Raw genomic sequence first — 17,361 nt, 5'->3', positions numbered from 1 at the left:
AGGAAAATGTAATTATTTACATTTAAATCATGGAATTAACATCTCTTCCAACTCACTTTTATTTCCTCCTTCACATTCACATTTCTCTTAAGGTACCATGGAACTATTATGGCACAGAATATTTAGATAAAGAAAATGTTAGAAGGAACCTATTTTTGTGCCTAGGTAAATGATTAAGCAATCAAATACAAGTTCTTTATGTTATGAACAGATGAGGATACCACAGATTCCCTTCTGTTTTAAAACTATACACAATTGCACAAGTCACTGAATGCATATTTTCAGTATTTCACACCATGGAAATATTTTTTCAAGGGAAATCAAATTATTTTTAAAAATTATCTGTTCCTCAAACTAATGGTAAGTCATTTTTGGTGAGCATTTACTGAGTACTCTATTAGAGTTCCTAATGCCTTTTGCTAGAAGACAATAAATCACATTTCAGTATGAATAATAGCATTTACATTTTGCTTAACATATGAGCATTTTGAGCTTAGGACATGGAGAATATATTTTCAAATCGGCTTGAGTGATCAGCTCCAATTATAGTATTAGTAGATTTGCCCTACTCCAGGAGATAGTTTTAGGAACATAGTTTAACTATCCCGATTTAGAGCCAATAGAAAGTTAGATTTAATTTTTTTTTCAAAAAAAAGGAAACGGAGAAAACATGTCACTTGAAAATTGATCCTTTCACAGATTAAGGTTCATAAGCTGTGCTGTAAATAAAAAACATTACTTACTGTAATTATTCTTCATCTCTTGGGTCCCTTTGACTTTGCCTCGTTTATCAATCCTCAGATACCACTGTGTTCGACAGAAGAGTCTTCTCACTCTTATATCCCCTCCTTCCATGTAATCATAACTTCTTGTATGTCGCTCAGGGCTGGAACAGTTCACATTTGTAGCCATTTGCTCTGGAGTCATGTCATTGCAAGCTAAAGATATAGTGCCCACTAGACAGATAATGTGGAAGCATGATCTGTAGAGCAAACTTGGCAGGATCCATGTCAGTATCCATTTGTGCATTATAGTATAGTGCCCCGGGTGTTCATGAATAACATAATGAAAATTAAATCTTGAGTTGATTGTTGTTCCTAGGTCATTGACCTCGTCCTATCTGTGAACTGTAGATTGATTTAAGAAAGAATAGTTGCACTCTCCCAGTGGTTAGCCTTATCCTTTTAGTTCCTGATAACAATATAGAATTCCTCCTTAAATAACTCTCTGTCAGTATATCCTTATAAAAACAGGTTGTAATAAGCTCAGTTGCTGCGTTGCTGTTTGCTACTTGACTTCTGTTTGCAATGAGAGATTAAGAATGGGGAGGGAGGAGAGAGAGGAAGATGAAAAATTATATGTATAAATTTCAGTGTGTAAATACTATTATAACATACTGTGTAATTCATACTGTGAAGGTACATTTAAAACAGCTTTCACAGAGGATGTCAATGTCTTTACCACTCTGTATGTAGATTTACAAAAGTTATGCATTAGTAGAGACAAATCAGAATATGATTGTACCATTCATTCCAGTTCGTACTTGGTAAGAAATATCCTGCAATTACAGCTGTTGATTTAAATTAAGTTCTAAAATTACTATTAACAAAATATAAATGCTTTTCCCTAGGTTTCTTTATTATATTCTTTTACGTTTGTGGTTTGTCAGTTATTTTCTCCTGAGCTGCCCACATTTCTCAAGTTAAATGTCAGGATTGCTCTGGAGAATTTCAACCTTATCTTTATGTAAGTTCTACAGCAGAATTACTATAGATAATCTCACAGCTCAAAAATCTGGTAACTTTACTTTTCCCCTCAGTACTAAAACCAGAAAAAGAGATAAACTACTAACAAATATTCAGCATTATTTTTAAAGACAAATAACAGTCACTTACTTGTTCTGTTGATAACAGCTGGATACACAAGAATTCCATGTCTGTTGTCTGCCCTGTGCAACTTGAGCCTCTCTACTGTAGCTACAAACTATTTCTCAGCTGAGAAATTCTCCAGCAGAATCATAATTGTTTCCATAAATCAACAGGCAAGAGGATTTTCTCTGTGTATGTGAGCGCGTGTGAGCTTGTGTGTGTGTGTGTGGAGCCTTTTATTCAGGGCTTTTCGATAAATACCTTTGCTGACCTCATTGGAAGCAATTAAAACTTAACCAGTGAGCTGTTAGTTGAATACAACAGCGAGAATAAAGGAGGCTTGTATAGTATTCATTCAATGGTCATGAGAGGGAGCTATGAACATGGTTTATGCTCAGACCTACAACTGGGTACCTACTTTGTAGAAACAAATCTCTGACTCTGAAGCAGTTAGAAAGGGAAAGGGAATTTTTTTAGATTGTCTTATAACATAGAAGTTGTATATAAGTTGAAAATATTGGAACATGTATGTAAAAGGGATTTTTTTAATTTAAAATCTTTTACATGGCTTTATGATGCATGCATTTCTACTATTACTCCTTTGTGTTCAGAATGTTAGAATGAAACTACTAATGTGTATTAATTCACATCTTACTGTCTTCAAGAACTATGTAGCTGAGTTAAGGGTATATCTCTTCATACAGAGATATTTCTGCATTGCATATGAGTAAAATTTTATATCTTATGTTACTAGACTGAAAGTAAGAATAACAACATTCTTATTTGAGTTGGGCCACTAATTACCAGTATGGCCTGGGCAAGTCACCTGACATTTCTGAATCTCAGCTGCTACATTTGTAAAATTAGTCTAGATGATTCTATTGTGCCTTGTAGTTTTAAAATTCTGTGACTTGTTACTTACACTAACTACTAAGATAAGGAAGAAGATACATACTTTTAAAATTATTATTCTTAAAAATTAAAAAAAATTATATAGTTTTATATTGGTTATCAATGTTTGACTCTTGCCTTTAATAAGAACATTAATGCAATAAATAAATGTTAATTTAGGGATGGAATTTTAAGAGGTATAGCTCATGTAAATAAGAGAATGCTACTTTGCTTTCCAACATGAGTTATTCTCCCCTTTATTTCCTGTTCTAACGTGTATATAGTAGCGTTCTAGTGTTTTATTAGATATTTGTTGCAAAATAATTGCATTGTTAATCTAAAACAATAATTAGGAATACATATTAAAATTCTCTTTCCCATATTAATACCCCCAACACACACATACACACACACACACACACACACACACACACACACACACACACACTGCACTTGAAATACACGACTTTACCACCAGGTGGTGCATGTAGACCAAATAGGAAAACAAAATTAAGTATGTTCAGTTGTATTATAATTTATGTGATTTCCCTTTGTGTCTATGCTTTCGGAGAACAGAATCAATAGCACAGCATAGTTTAAACATATTCAGTTATTCTTTAGGCACCAAATATGACATTTCTAAGTTTATTAGAGCAGAAGAGGATGGCCCTTCCTTAATTGCCTCTGTTGAAAGCTAGATAGCTACAAAATATTCCATCATGTGTTTCTCTAAAAAGGGGGAAAAGAAAGAAAAAAAAAAAAAGAAAGTATGATGCTACTGTGATCTGAATCATACCTCCATTAGTTTTGTAGGCAACAATACTGAGCACGGTCAGAACTCCTAGGACTTGGATATTTCTTCTAAAGAAATGAAAATTATTAACAGTTAGTTCACATGTAAAGATATTCAAGAGCTCCTAAATTCATCTGTTCCAAATTGACCCTACAGATTTTATACTAAGAAATCAATAGATCAGAGGTCAAAAATTGCTAATTAAATATTCAAGACTTAAATTTAAAAATGGATTGTCTTAAAAGGACTGAGAAAATATTTGAAGAGAATATAGTTGAAAACTTTCCTAACATGGGAGAGGAAATAGTAAATCAAGTCCAGGAAGCACTGAGAGTCCCATTCAGGATAAATTCAAGGAGAAACAAACCAAGACACATATTAATCAAACTATCAAAAATTAAATACAAAGAAAAAATATTAAAAGCATCAAGGGAAAAACAACAAATAACATACAAGGGAATCCCCATAAGGTTAACAGCTAATCTTACAGCAGAAACTCTGCAAGCCAGAAGGGACTGGCAGGACATATTTAAAGTGATGAAAGGGAAAAACCTAAAACCAAGATTACTCTACCCAGCAAGGATCTCGTTCAGATTCAAGGGAGAAATTAAAACCTGTACAGAAAAGCAAAAGCTAAGAGAATTCAGCACCACCAAACCAGCTCTACAACAAATGCTGAAGGAACTTCTCTAGGCAGGAAACACAAGAGAAAGAAAAGACCTACAATAACAATCCCCAAACAATTAAGAAAATGGTATTAGGAACATACATAGTGATAACTACCTTAAATGTAAATGGATTAAATGCTCCAACCAAAAGTCATAGACTGGCTGAATGGATATGAAAACAAGCCCTATATATATGCTGTCTACAAGAGACCCACTTCAGACCTAGACACACATACAGACTGAAAGTGAGGGATGGAAAAAGATATTCCATGCAAATGGAAATCAAACGAAAGCTGGAGTAGCAATTCTCATATCAGACAAAATAGACTTTAAAACAAATACTATTATAAGAGACAAAGAAGGACACAACATAATGATCAAGGGATCAATCCAAAATAAGATATAACAATTGTAAACATTTATGCAGCCAATATAGGAGCGTCTCAATACATAAGGCAAATACTAACAGCCATAAAAGTGGAAATCGACAGTAACACATTCATAGTAGGGGACTTTAACACCCCACTTTCACCAATGCACAGATCATCCAAAATGAAAATAAATAAGGAAACAGAGGCTTTAAGTGATACATTAAACAAGATGGACTTAATTGATATTTATAGGACATTCCATCCAAAAACAACAGAATACACTTTCTTCTCAAGTGCTCATGGAACATTCTCCAGTATACATCATATCTTGGGTCACAAACCAAGCCTTGGTAAATTTAAGAAAATTGAAATCGTATCAAGTATCATTTCCAACCACAATGCTATAAGACTAGATATCAATTACAGGGAAAAATCTGTAAAAAATACAAACACATGGAGGCTAAGCAATACACTACTTAATAACCAAGCGATCACTGAAGAAATCAAACAGGAAATCAAAAAATACCTAGAAACAAATGACGATGAAAACACGACAACCCAAAACCTATGGGATGCAGCAAAAACAGTTATAAGAGGGAAGTTTATACCAATACAATCCTGCCTTAAGAAACAAGAAACATCTCAAATAAACAACCTAACCTTACACCTAAAACAATTAGAGAAAGAAGAACAAAAACACCCCAAAGTTAGCAGAAGGAAAGAAATCATAAAGATCAGATCAGAAATAAATGAAAAAGAAATGAAGGAAACGATAGCAAAGATCAATAAAACTAAAAGCTGGTTCTTTGAGAAGATAAACAAAATTGATAAACCATTAGCCAGACTCATCAAGAAAAAAAGGGAGAAGACTCAAGTCAATAGAATTAGAAATGAAAAAGGAGAAGTAACAACTGACACTGCAAAAATATAAAGGTTCATGAGAGATTACTACAAGCAACTCTATGCCAATAAAATGGACAACCTGGAAGAAATGGACAAATTCTTAGAAATGCACAACCTGCCAAGACTGAATCAGGAAGAAATAGAAAATATGAACAGACCAATCACAAGCACTGAAATTGAAACTGTGATTAAAAATCTTCCAACAAACAAAAACCCAGGACTAGAGGGCTTCACAGGCGAATTCTATCAAACATTTAGAGAAGAGCTAACACCTATCCTTCTCAAACTCTTCCAATATATAGCAGAAGGAGGAACACTCCCAAACTCATTCTATGAGGCCACCATCACTCTGAAACCAAAACCAGACAAAGATGTCACAAAGAAAGAAAACTACAGGCCAATATCACTGGTGAACATAGATGCAAAAATCCTCAACAAAATACTAGCAAACAGAATCCAACAGCACATTAAAAGGATCATACTCCATGATCAAGTGGAGTTTATTCCAGGAGTGCAAGGATTCTTCAATATACGCAAATCAATCAATGTGATACACCATCTTAACAAATTGAAAGAGAAAAACCATATGATCATCTCAATAGATGCAGAGAAAGCTTTCAACAAAATTCAACACCCATTTATAATAAAAACCCTCCAGAAAGTAGGCATAGAGGGAACTTACCTCAACCTAATAAAGGCCATATATGACAAACCCACAGCCAACATCGTCCTCAATGGTGAAAAACTGAAAGCATTTCCACTAAGATCAGGAACAAGACAAGGTTGCCCACTTTCACCACTGTTATTCAACATAGTTTTGGAAGTTTTAGCCACAGCAATCAGAGAAGAAAAAGGAATCCAAATCAGAAAAGAAGAAGTAAAGCTGTCACTGTTTGCAGATGACATGATACTATACATAGAGAATCCTAAAGATGCTACCAGAAAACTACTAGAGCTAATAAATGAATTTGGTTAAGCAGCAGGATACAAAATTAATGCACAGAAATCTCTTGCATTCCTATACACTAATGATGAAAAATCTGAAAGTGAAATTAAGAAAACACTCCCATTTACCATTGCAACAAAAAGAGTAAAATATCTAGGAATAGACCCACCTAAGGAGACAAAAGACTTGTATGCAGAAAATTATAAGACACTGATGAAAGAAATTAACGATGATAGAAACAGATGGAGAGGTATACCATGTTCTTGAATTGGAAGAATCAACATTGTGAAAATGAGTATACTACCCAAGGCAATCTACAGATTCAATGCAATCCCTATCAAACTACCAATGGCACTTTTCACAGAACTAGAATGAAAAATTTCACAGTTTGTATGGAAACACAAGAGACCTGAATAGCCAAAGCAATCTTGAGAAAGAAAAACAGAGCTGGAGGAATCAGGCTCCCTGACTTCAGACTATACTACAAAGCTACAGTAATCAAGACTGTATGGTACTGGCACAAAAACAGAAATATAGATCAATGGAACAGGATAGAAAGCCCAGAGATAAACCAACACACATATGGTCACCTTATCTTTGATAAAGGTGGCAAGAATACACAGTGGAGAAAAGACAGTCTCTTCAGTAAGTGGCGCTGGAGAAACTGGACAGCTACATGTAAAGGAATGAAATTAGAACACTCCCTAACACCATACACAAAAATAAGCTCAAAATGGATCAAAGACCTAAATGTAAGGCCAGACACTATCCCTTAGAGGAAAACAAAGGCAGAACACTCTATGACATAAATCACAGGAAGATCCTTTTTGACCCACCTCCTAGAGAAATGGAAATAAAAACAAGAATAAACAAATGGGACCTAGTGAAACTTAAAAGCTTTTTCACAGCAAAGGAAACCATAAACAAGACCAAAAGACGACCCTCAGAATGGGAGAAGATATTTGCAAATGAAGCAACTGACAAAGGATTAATCTCCAAAATTTACAAGCAGCTCATGTAGCTCAATATCAAAAAAAAAAACAACCCAATCCAAAAATGGGCAGAAGACCTAAATAGACATTTCTGCCGAGAAGATATACAGTTTGCCAACAAACACATGAAAGGATGCTCAACATCACTAATCATTAGAGAAATGCAAATCAAAACTACAATGAGATATCATCTCACACCAGTCAGAATGGCCATCTTCAAAAAAATGTCCAAACAATAAATGCTGGAGAGGGTGTGGAGAAAAGGGAACACTCTTGCACTGTTGGTGGGAATGTAGATTGATAGAGCCACTATGGAGAACAGTATGGAGTTTCCTTAAAAAAACTAAAAATAGAACTACCATACGACCCAGCAATCCCACTACAGGGCATATACCCTGAGAAAACCATAATTCAAAAAGAGTCACGTACCACAATGTTCATTGCAGCTCTATTTACAATAGCCAGGACATGGAAGCAACCTAAGTGTCCATCGACAGACGAATAGATAAAGAAGATGTGGCACACATATACAATGGAATATTACTCAGCCATAAAAAGAAACGAAATTGAGTTATTTGTAGTGAGGCAGATGGACCTAGAGGCTGTCAAACAGACTGAAGTAAGTCAGAAAGAGGAAAACAAATACCATATGCTAACGCATATTTATGGAATCTAAAAAACAACAACACAAAATGGTTCTGAAGAACCTAGGGGCAAGATAGGAATAAAGATGCAGACATCGAGAAGGGACTAGAGGACATGGGGAGGAGGAAGGGTAAGCTGGGACAAAGTGAGAGAGTGGCATGGACATATATACACTACCAAATGTAAAATAGGTAGCTAGTGGGAAGCAGCCACATAGCACAGGGAGATCAGCTCAGTGCTTTGTGTCCACCTAGAGGGGTGGGATAGGGAGGGTGGGAGGGAGACACAAAAGGGAGGAGATATGGGGATATATGTATATGTAAAGGTGATTTACTTTGTTATACAGCAGGAAGTAACACCATTTTAAATAAAGATGTTAAACTCCAATAAAGATTTTTAAAAAAATAAAATTAAAATTAGAAAAAAAGTCCACAGTCTAATTAGGGAAAGATAACATGAAAAGTAAATCACAACAAATTTATAATTCAAGACAATAATAGAAAGATTATCAAAAGCCTGCACAAAGTGATCTCTTCAAAGAATTAGGGAATAACTGTTAGGACAGTTTAGAGAAGTACAGCTGGTAAGTAGGCTGGGAAGAGAATATTCTAGTTCATGCAATATTACAAGTGCAAGTAATGAGATACATGAACAGAGTAAAATTTTGACTAAAGAGAATAATTTAAGAAAGAGGTTGGGGAGAGTCTAGAAGGAATGCAGGCAAGAGAATGGAGGGTTCAAATCTTTCAGGACCATAAATAACAAGCCAGATCATCTCACCTCAACTGGGAAACAGTTAGGAGCTATGAAGTATTTTGGAAATGGATAGTAATAAGTTCATTTATCTTGTGATGGTATAAAGAATAGTTTGGGGAGCAGAATACTAGCATGGAGACAAATCAAGAAGCTATTACAGTGTGCAATGATAACTTCCAGAATCAACAGATTGGCAGTGGGAAGAGAAAGAAAAGCTGTTTTGAAGCCAGTAATTTCATTTACTAAGAAAGAAGAAGAAAAAGGGGGAGTCAAAGATGATCCTAAGGCTCTTTTGAGTTGAGAGATGATAGAGCTCTTTAGATGCCAGCTTTGGAAAGCCATTTTAGAGGAAATTATGAATACAGTTTTTAAAAAATATTCAGTCATAGCTATGCCTATAGTTTACACATAAAGTCTGGAGTTTAAGAGAAAAAAAAAAAACAAAAAACTGTGCTAAATTCCCTGAAAAGAAGTGAAACATAAAAGTGCCTTTGAGAGGCATCCCAGAGAAGGTAGAGTCCATAGAACAGGCAGCATAGAGAAAAGTCTATTTGGGAGGCCAAGCTCTACATTTCTGGTAACTCCACAGCACACAGCAGAAGCAGCAAAGCTCCAAAGAGTAAAGCCTGCCCATGTGTCTAAACAGACTGGCTCATAAGCACCCCTCATAAAGATTTCCCATGTTTTAAAAGAAATCTGGAAGAGCAGAGAACTCAGACCTGAAGGAACTGTGTGAGCAGAGTCAGTGAACACCCAGAAGTAACCAGAGTAGACAAATGACTCAACAACCAGAAGCCCTTGGCTTGGCCCTGAACAAGACCCTTGAATTCTATCTCATCTTGAAGCAGAAGAGGGGAACCCAAGAATAATTGACATAAGTTTTCCACTAACTGGGGGTGGGAGGTAAGGGGGGTTGAAATTCTCAAAGTTGAAGCTAGGTTGATTTATAAACGTAAAGTTTTATGTTATCCTTTGCATATTTGAGATTGTGGTCCAAGATTTATTTCCACTACATTCCCACCACTATCACCACACTATGGATTTATCTTCATCTTTTCTTCTGTCAGTCCCATTTCATGAATTCAGTCTCAACTTTGAATCATGCCATACAACCAACATTTCTCATTTCCTTGATTCATTCACTTAACAAGTATTTATCAAATACCTACTGGGTGCCAGATGTTGTCTTGGACTTTTGGAGATACAATGGTGAGTATTCTAGAAGTGGTCTTTTCATTTAAAGAGTATGCATCCCAGTGGAAGAACATAAACGCACTGATCTTTGGCATGTGTGTGTGGCAGAGGCAGGTGGGTGTGGATGGGATACAAAGAAGGTATTCAAGAAGATAGGAGGCAGAGAGGTAAATGGGTAGAGGGACCTACTTTAAGTAAGAAAGGCCCACCTGAGAAGGTAAATTTTGAGATGCCTGGAACAAGACTGACCTTGGTGTGTTCCAAGAACTGAAAGAAGGCCAATATTAATGAAGTACATGAGCAATGGGAAAAGGAGTGAGAGATTAGTGAAAGTGGAAAAGTAGACAGGAGCCAGATCATAAAGAACTTTGAAGGTCATGGTAATAGGAGTTTGGGTTTATTCTAAGTGTAATAGGAAGCTGGAGTACAGACGTGTCTACTTATAGACCTTATAGACCTGGTCGAAGACAATAGTTTAAACTCTGGAGTAAAATCCCGAAAGTAATTGAGCAAGCCTGGGGTTCCTATAAATCTTCATTTATGCAAACTTTGTGCTTACTCTTGTGCCCTAACATTTAAAAACTAACTGTATATAAGATACAAAGTTTGAGTCATATGCTCAAAATTGTGGTGTGCCTGTGACTCAACTATATAAATATCTCAGTTTACAAATGTATCTAGACTCTTTGTGTCTCTGAGTCTATAAAAATTTGTTTTATTTCATTTTATGTTTATAAAAATTATCTAAAATGCTAATCTAGAATTCAAGCTCTTGAAATTATGTTTTTAACTTACGAAACAACTTTGGACCTGGAGCAAGATCTCGAGAGTCACTAGCTCTTCTTTTTTCTGTATAATGAAGTTACATTATATAATTTACTCTTGATTGCCTTGACACCTTTTAAATTAATGCTTAACTTTAGCAAAGACTCAGTCTCCTTGATTCAGGGCAATACATTAGTGCCTGTTTTTGACAGCCTAGTGCCACTCTAACAGTTGGAAATTGTTACAATGGCTATGGAGAGAGTTTTGCTTCACCCCTAGGAAAACATTATAAAAAACAACAAATGCTCTATGCAGTCAGGGTTATTACATTCTTTGCTTTAAATTGTCATTCTTTGGTTCCATATTCATTGTCTACATAGCAAAATGAGGAGTAAAACTAGCAATTTTTTTTAATGTCATGGATGTCAGTGTGTTAATTACAAAATTGTTTTAATTTTTCATTCATTAGCTTTAAAACCATGACTTTTCAGCACTAGATGAACTTTTCAAAAGTGGAAGAAGGAGGTAGAATAGAGATAATTATGGTAGTAAAGAAGAAGAAAGTTATGGAGTCCAACATCCTTAGTATAAAGATACATTCACAGAAAGCCAGGCATCTGGTAAAATATAGGTCCATGTAAAACTGGCAGCTAACAAAATAACTCATGCATAAGAGAAAGGAGGTTCATACTTCTCCCTGGCTTTCTTTTCAAACTAAACCTTCTTGCTATCTTTAAATATTACTCATATTTTCCCTTCAATTGTATTTAATATTAACTCAGTTATAATGAGTTCTCCCGCTAATCAATTCCAAAAATTATCAATCCTACCACCACAATTTCTTCAACACCTGTTTCTTCCTATCGGTTGTTACCTTCACATCCTAAGTCAAGTAATTATTATCTTTCATGTCCGTTCTATCCTAACCCATCTCCTTTCATCTCTTCTCTCCAACCTCCAATCCATTTTATGTGTTGCTATCAAGTTAATCTTCCTAAAGCACAGTTGTAATCATGTTATTTTTCTGCTCAAAAGTATTCAGTAACACCTCCATTTTTCCTGAATAAAATTCTAGTCTTCTTTTTCTAACATGGGAACTTCTGTTCCAACATCCTCTGTGATGATCAACACTTCCAGAACACCTGTCTCACTAGATTTAGGGTAACGGGAGATTCACCTGCTCCTCACGTCTCTTGGTAGGGAAGAGAACTAACAGAGAAGAAATCCTCCTCACAAATTGTCTCTCTGCTTCTCCCTCTCCCTACTTTCTCTGCCTCCACTCTCCTCTCTTTCTTTCTTCTCTCTTATATCTTCAGTCTGGTGAGGAACCCAAGAGTCATGTAAGCAATTATCAGATATTTCCTTTGAAATTTTACATATTGAGTTTTCAATGATGCAATAAAATCTTTGTCCCTTGATGAACTCAGCTACTTGCTTCAAATCAACATTTACGGTGTATTTAGGTAGTACGCAATATGATAGAGATATACTGTTCGGTAAGATAAGCAAGGTCCCTGACTTCATGGAGCTTAAATCATGGAGGAGGGGACAGATTATGAACATATAAAAGAATTCTGATTATATTGCAGGAGGAAATAAATAGGTACTATGGTAACAAATAACTTGAAGGAGAAGGGAGGAGAAGGGATGGTTTAAATCTGGTCACAAAAGACCTTTCTGAGGAGGTGACATTTAAGCTGAGATCTGAAGGATAAGAAGAAATCAGAAGTGGAAGTAATGTATTCCAGGCAAAGGTAACAGGGAAAACAAAGGCTCTGAGGTGAAAATGAGGTGTGTTCCAGAAACTAAATGACAGTATAACTGGAACAGAGTTAACAAGGGGAAAGTTAGGTGATTTGAAAGCAACGTGTGTAGGATCTTGATATCAACAATGGGGACTTTGGATCTGATCCTAAGTATAATGGGTAATAATCAATGAGTAATGTGATCATCCTGAAAACTTTGTGAGAATGGTTTGGAGGATGGCAAAAGTTGAAGTAAGGAGACCAGTTAGGAGGCTGTGGCTATAATCCACTTTGCAGATGATGATTTCTTAGACTAGGATCATGGCAGGGAGAGGGAAAGAAGCAGGTAGAGAAATTTTGGAGACAAATCTTGGTGATAGATTCAATGTGAAAGACAAGGAGGAGTCAAGGTTAAATTCCAGATGTCTGACATTTGTAACAGGATAAATAGTGGTGTCATTTGTAGAGATAAGAAAGACTGGAAGAAGACCAGCATTGGAGGGGAAAATCAGGCGGTTGGAAAGTTTAGGTGAGAGGAATGCTATAACCCAAAAAACCTACTCATTCTGGATCAGAGGGATCTGGACCTGTTACTCCCTTAAAATGAGAACCAGTAAGCATCTTGCAAATCAGTTAACACAAAGTGTGGAATTAGAATCTCTTTTTAAGGTACTCTGGTGCAAAAAGAAAACTTTTCTCATAGCAGTATTAAGTATGTATTTTGACAAAAATATTAAATGAGGGCTATCCTTCCTCATTTCCCTAATTAAAAATATTTCTGACAACCAGAATATCAAAGACCCCAGTATTATAACACATGAAATTATCAGAAGGCAAGCTATGTTATGAGACCTTATTATAAAAGCCTAAAGGAGTTTTATTTTTTGGTTACAGCCATAAATGGGTTTCAAAGTTGTCCAAATATAGGTTAATGTACAGTTCAGTCAATTCTTGTGACACTGAGAAAGAAGTTTTTAACTAACAATGTTGGCAATTTAAAAAGAAGTCAATACTTAATACTCTCTCTGAGTATTTTACCTAAAAGAAAATTGCTTTTATATTCTAGAGGAATGTTGTAGTAGAGTAGTTCATATCAGCATATAATGCCACAGTGAACTATACAACAACAAAAAAATCAGAAACTAAACTTTCATATACCTAATGCCAAGAGAAATTAGTGAAGTTAAAAAAAAAAGACAGTTAATCAGTCATTTGATAGTAGCCAGAAGAAAAACAAAAGACAGCCTGATTTTTTTCTCATAGAATTTTTTGGCTGCACAAGATTGTAGCTTTGATTTCCTAGCCTAAGAAGCTTGGAGGACTTCCCTGGTTGTGCAGTGGTTAAGGATCTGCCTGCCAATGCAGGGGACACGGGTTCGAGCCCTGGTCCAGGAAGATCCCACATGCCGTGGAGCATCTAAGCCCATGCACCACAACTACTGAGCCTGTGTGCTGCAACTACTGAAGCCCGCACGCCTATAGCCTGTGCTCCGCAACAAAGAGTAGCCCCGGCTCACTGCAGCTAGAGAAAAGCCAGTGCACAGCAATGAAGACCCGATGCAGCCAAAAATAAATAAATAAATTTATATATATATAAAAAAAAAAGCTTGGAAGTTGGAAGCGTAGTTTCATGAGTTTAGAGAATTGCTGAATTAGTAAAAATCAAAAATTATAGTATATTTTAAAAGAAGTACTGTTTATTAATGCCAAGAACTATATGTGTAATAAATCAAACTGTCACCTGGCTTAATTGAATCAATAAGAAAAATATAGAAATAGCTTATTAACTTATTTGCAAATGTGAATGTGAAAGTACTGAAAGATGTTTGAAAGTTGCTTTCTCTCTTAAATATTTTTAAATCTCCCCTGACAACTGATTTATCCTACTAATTTGTACTATCTTGGAAATATCTGCAAAGCAGAAAGATAAACTTCAGTGCAAACTCAATTTGAATGGTAACAAATTCTGAATTAAGGGACCCCAAATGAATGAAGTTCTACTATATTTTAAATTATTCGAAGGATAATAGACTAGCATTCACTTTATTATTTTTGCCTTGGGTAAATAAAATTAAAGAGAATAACACTAGTTCTTAGTATAATGAAAGGGGCGATTAAAGACTAATTCAAAAATGGTAATGAAATTATGTATGGTGTACTCCTCCCTTCCCTTGATTGCCTTTACACCTTCCATTCCATTTATTCCACTCAGCATGTTGACATATTGTAGTAATAAGTATACTGTATTTCTAATATAATCGAAAATAAAACCACGAAGCAAATTCAAAGCATCAAAAACATTATTGTTCTTTTCATCCCTCTAAAAATGTGGAAGAGAGGGGTGAAAAATATAAAATTTCTGGATCGTTTTATTGCACCCAGAGCATGTCATATTTTAAATTTAAAGGGGGCTTTTTTTTTTTCTTTCAACAGTAGTCCTCATCTTTTTCGTATTTAATTTATTCCTTTAGACTGAAAGACCATCTTGTCCCTGTTTTTTTCCTTTTTCACTTTTTTGGTCCATAGGTAAAAATTCATTTATGCTATTTCCTTGGTGATACCAAATATTTATCAAGGTTTAGGAAGTTTTTTTCTTCTGTTGAATTCTGAAACTGTTTCTTATCCTATTCATTCTCCTTCATTTTTTTATTCTTCTCTCTCTCTCTCTCTCTCTCTCTCTCTCTCTCACACACACACACACACACACACACACACACTTTTTCTATTATACCCATGCTTCAAGTTTCTAGAAACCTCCTTAGGTCATTCTTATAATAATTTTCTACTTGTTTGTCATTTTTTTCACTCTAGTATTGAAAAACACATCTGGTTTCTATTTTAATCAGTATTCCTATGAGAATAACTTCATATTATAGAAGACAAACAATTCTCAAATAACCCATAATGATGCAACCTCTGGTAATTTAAACTCTTATCCAGTGATTTTAAAAGAGCTATTTATGTACTCTAGCTTGGCAGGCTTTTATTTTTAATTTAAGATAAAGTTTATGGATGTGGGGTTTGTATGCGTAATCATTTAAAGCAAGTTAATATTTGGAAACCTATTTTTTCAAAATGAGAAATCTTGGAAACTAAACATGGAAAATGATTCACTCTTCTCGTTAGCAATTCATTTTTGAGAGTTCACAAGTTAAATGACACATACAAAGTGTTATGGGAGCAAGAAGATAGCAAAGCCTATGTACTGAAAAAAAAAAAGAAAAAATTGGAACCACTAAGAAACAGTAAATAAATATTAAGTGAGAAATTACTAGCTATGTACAGTATGAGAGGATATGGCATTGAGAGGTAATATGGAACAACTGGCCTGTGAAGGGTTTTCAGGATTCAGATGGTATCTTTGCAGTCAGACATACCTGGATTTGAATGACTATTCTTCTCATTGACTGAAAAAAAAAAAAGCACAACGTGAGAGTTGTGAGTTAAGTTTTATTTGGGGCCAAGTAAGGACTGTAGCATGGGAGATAGCATCTCAGATAGCTCTGAGGAACTGCTCCCTAGAGGTTGGGGCGGGGGTCAGTATATATATGATATTAGTGAAGGGGGGATACATGCAGTCAAGCACACATTTTGGCAGAAGGTTTGCTGCTAGTCACGAGGAGCAGATGTCCCCATTAATGATTTTAGTGCTTGTCTAGATATGAAAAGATGCAAGAAATTGGGCTCATAAAATTGTCTCCTGAAAATATCTAACTATGTAAAGGCCTGTTCTGCCAGTTTTTCCCAGAGCAGAGTGCCTCATTCCTGATCTCTGCCCTGATCTCCTTTCAGAGTGTGTTGAGGGTCAGCGATTGCAGTGACTAGTGACTTTATTCTTGTAGAACCAGATGGCCAGCAATAATTTGTAGTGACAGCGCCCCCTCATGGTCATAAATTCGACCATGGTTTGGGAGGCATTTCGTGACCGTTTTGTCCCACAGTGCTAGGAATGCTCATTCCTAGGTCAGGCAAGGATTTCGTAGATAGGCCACTCAATGTGACTGGACTAGGTCCTATTAACAGTAGCCAAAGGTCTCTGGACCACCTGTCTTACTAGTCTGTTATGGTCCAGAAAATGGTTCCCTCTTGTTTCTTCTTACCATATCTAGAGTTACACTATTACAATCATTGTTCTTATATAGAACTATATAACTGGTTACTTGCTTCAGGTAACCTAGTCATCATTTTATCAAAGGCTCTGTCACACATTTAGTAATGCAAGAAACAGCAATCTTGTAAAATAGGCAATATACAGGTAATATAGCTAGTAGTATGAGTAAGGGTCATAACTAAGAATTTAAGTCAAGAACTTCCATTAGGTGTGGCACAGTATATCACCAGGTCTTCTGACGTAGTCTGTTCTGTAACAATTCTTATCTTTAAGGGAAATGATACACAGGCATTGTGCATAAGGCACCCAGTCCAATTTCCTAGTGTTATTAGGCTGGTTATCCTTAGTATGGTTTGACTGTTCCCAACATAAGGGGGGCCTTAAACTTAAGTGATCATAGCCTCATGTTAGCCATATAAAGCCATCCCACAATGGAGGGAGGTTATATTTTTTGGCCAAAATTTTGCTTGTTGCTCTGACTGAGACTGAGTAACTTTAAGAGAAAATCTGTATTTATGGCGATGGTCAGAGCAAGTATAATTGATAGGTCAAGTGAGGGAGTCTCATCTAGTAATATCAATAGTGGCCCAAACAAAACTATAACTTCTTTCTTCTAGAATAAATTTCCCAAGAGCCATCCAGTTAGAACCTTGGAGAGGACAAATCCACCAAGGTAAACCAGAAGTTCCAGACACAACTTTGTGTCTGGTAAT

At 35.7% G+C, this 17,361-nt stretch overlaps 2 protein-coding genes across 6 annotated transcripts in view; one reads left to right on the top strand and one right to left on the bottom strand.

Moving 5' to 3' along the window:
- Positions 1-2,825, bottom strand: part of FGF7 (fibroblast growth factor 7) — a 67,025-nt gene extending 64,200 nt beyond the window's left edge. Inside the window, exons 1-2 of the mRNA XM_060005220.1 lie at positions 1,896-2,825; positions 744-1,298 (exon numbers count right to left, since the gene is read on the bottom strand). Coding sequence (XP_059861203.1) covers positions 744-1,029 — 286 coding nt within the window. The 5' untranslated portion in view covers positions 1,030-1,298; positions 1,896-2,825. The remainder of the gene's footprint in view (positions 1-743; positions 1,299-1,895) is intronic.
- FAM227B (family with sequence similarity 227 member B) overlaps positions 1-17,361 on the top strand; it is a 279,436-nt gene that overhangs the window by 164,283 nt on the left and 97,792 nt on the right. The gene's annotated exons all lie outside the window — the stretch shown is intronic.

The sequence above is a fragment of the Delphinus delphis genome, chromosome 2 (assembly GCF_949987515.2).
Source record: "Delphinus delphis chromosome 2, mDelDel1.2, whole genome shotgun sequence".
NCBI lineage: Eukaryota > Metazoa > Chordata > Mammalia > Artiodactyla > Delphinidae > Delphinus > Delphinus delphis.
Note: the sequence above shows the minus strand (reverse complement) of the source record. Positions and strands in the feature narration are given on the sequence as shown.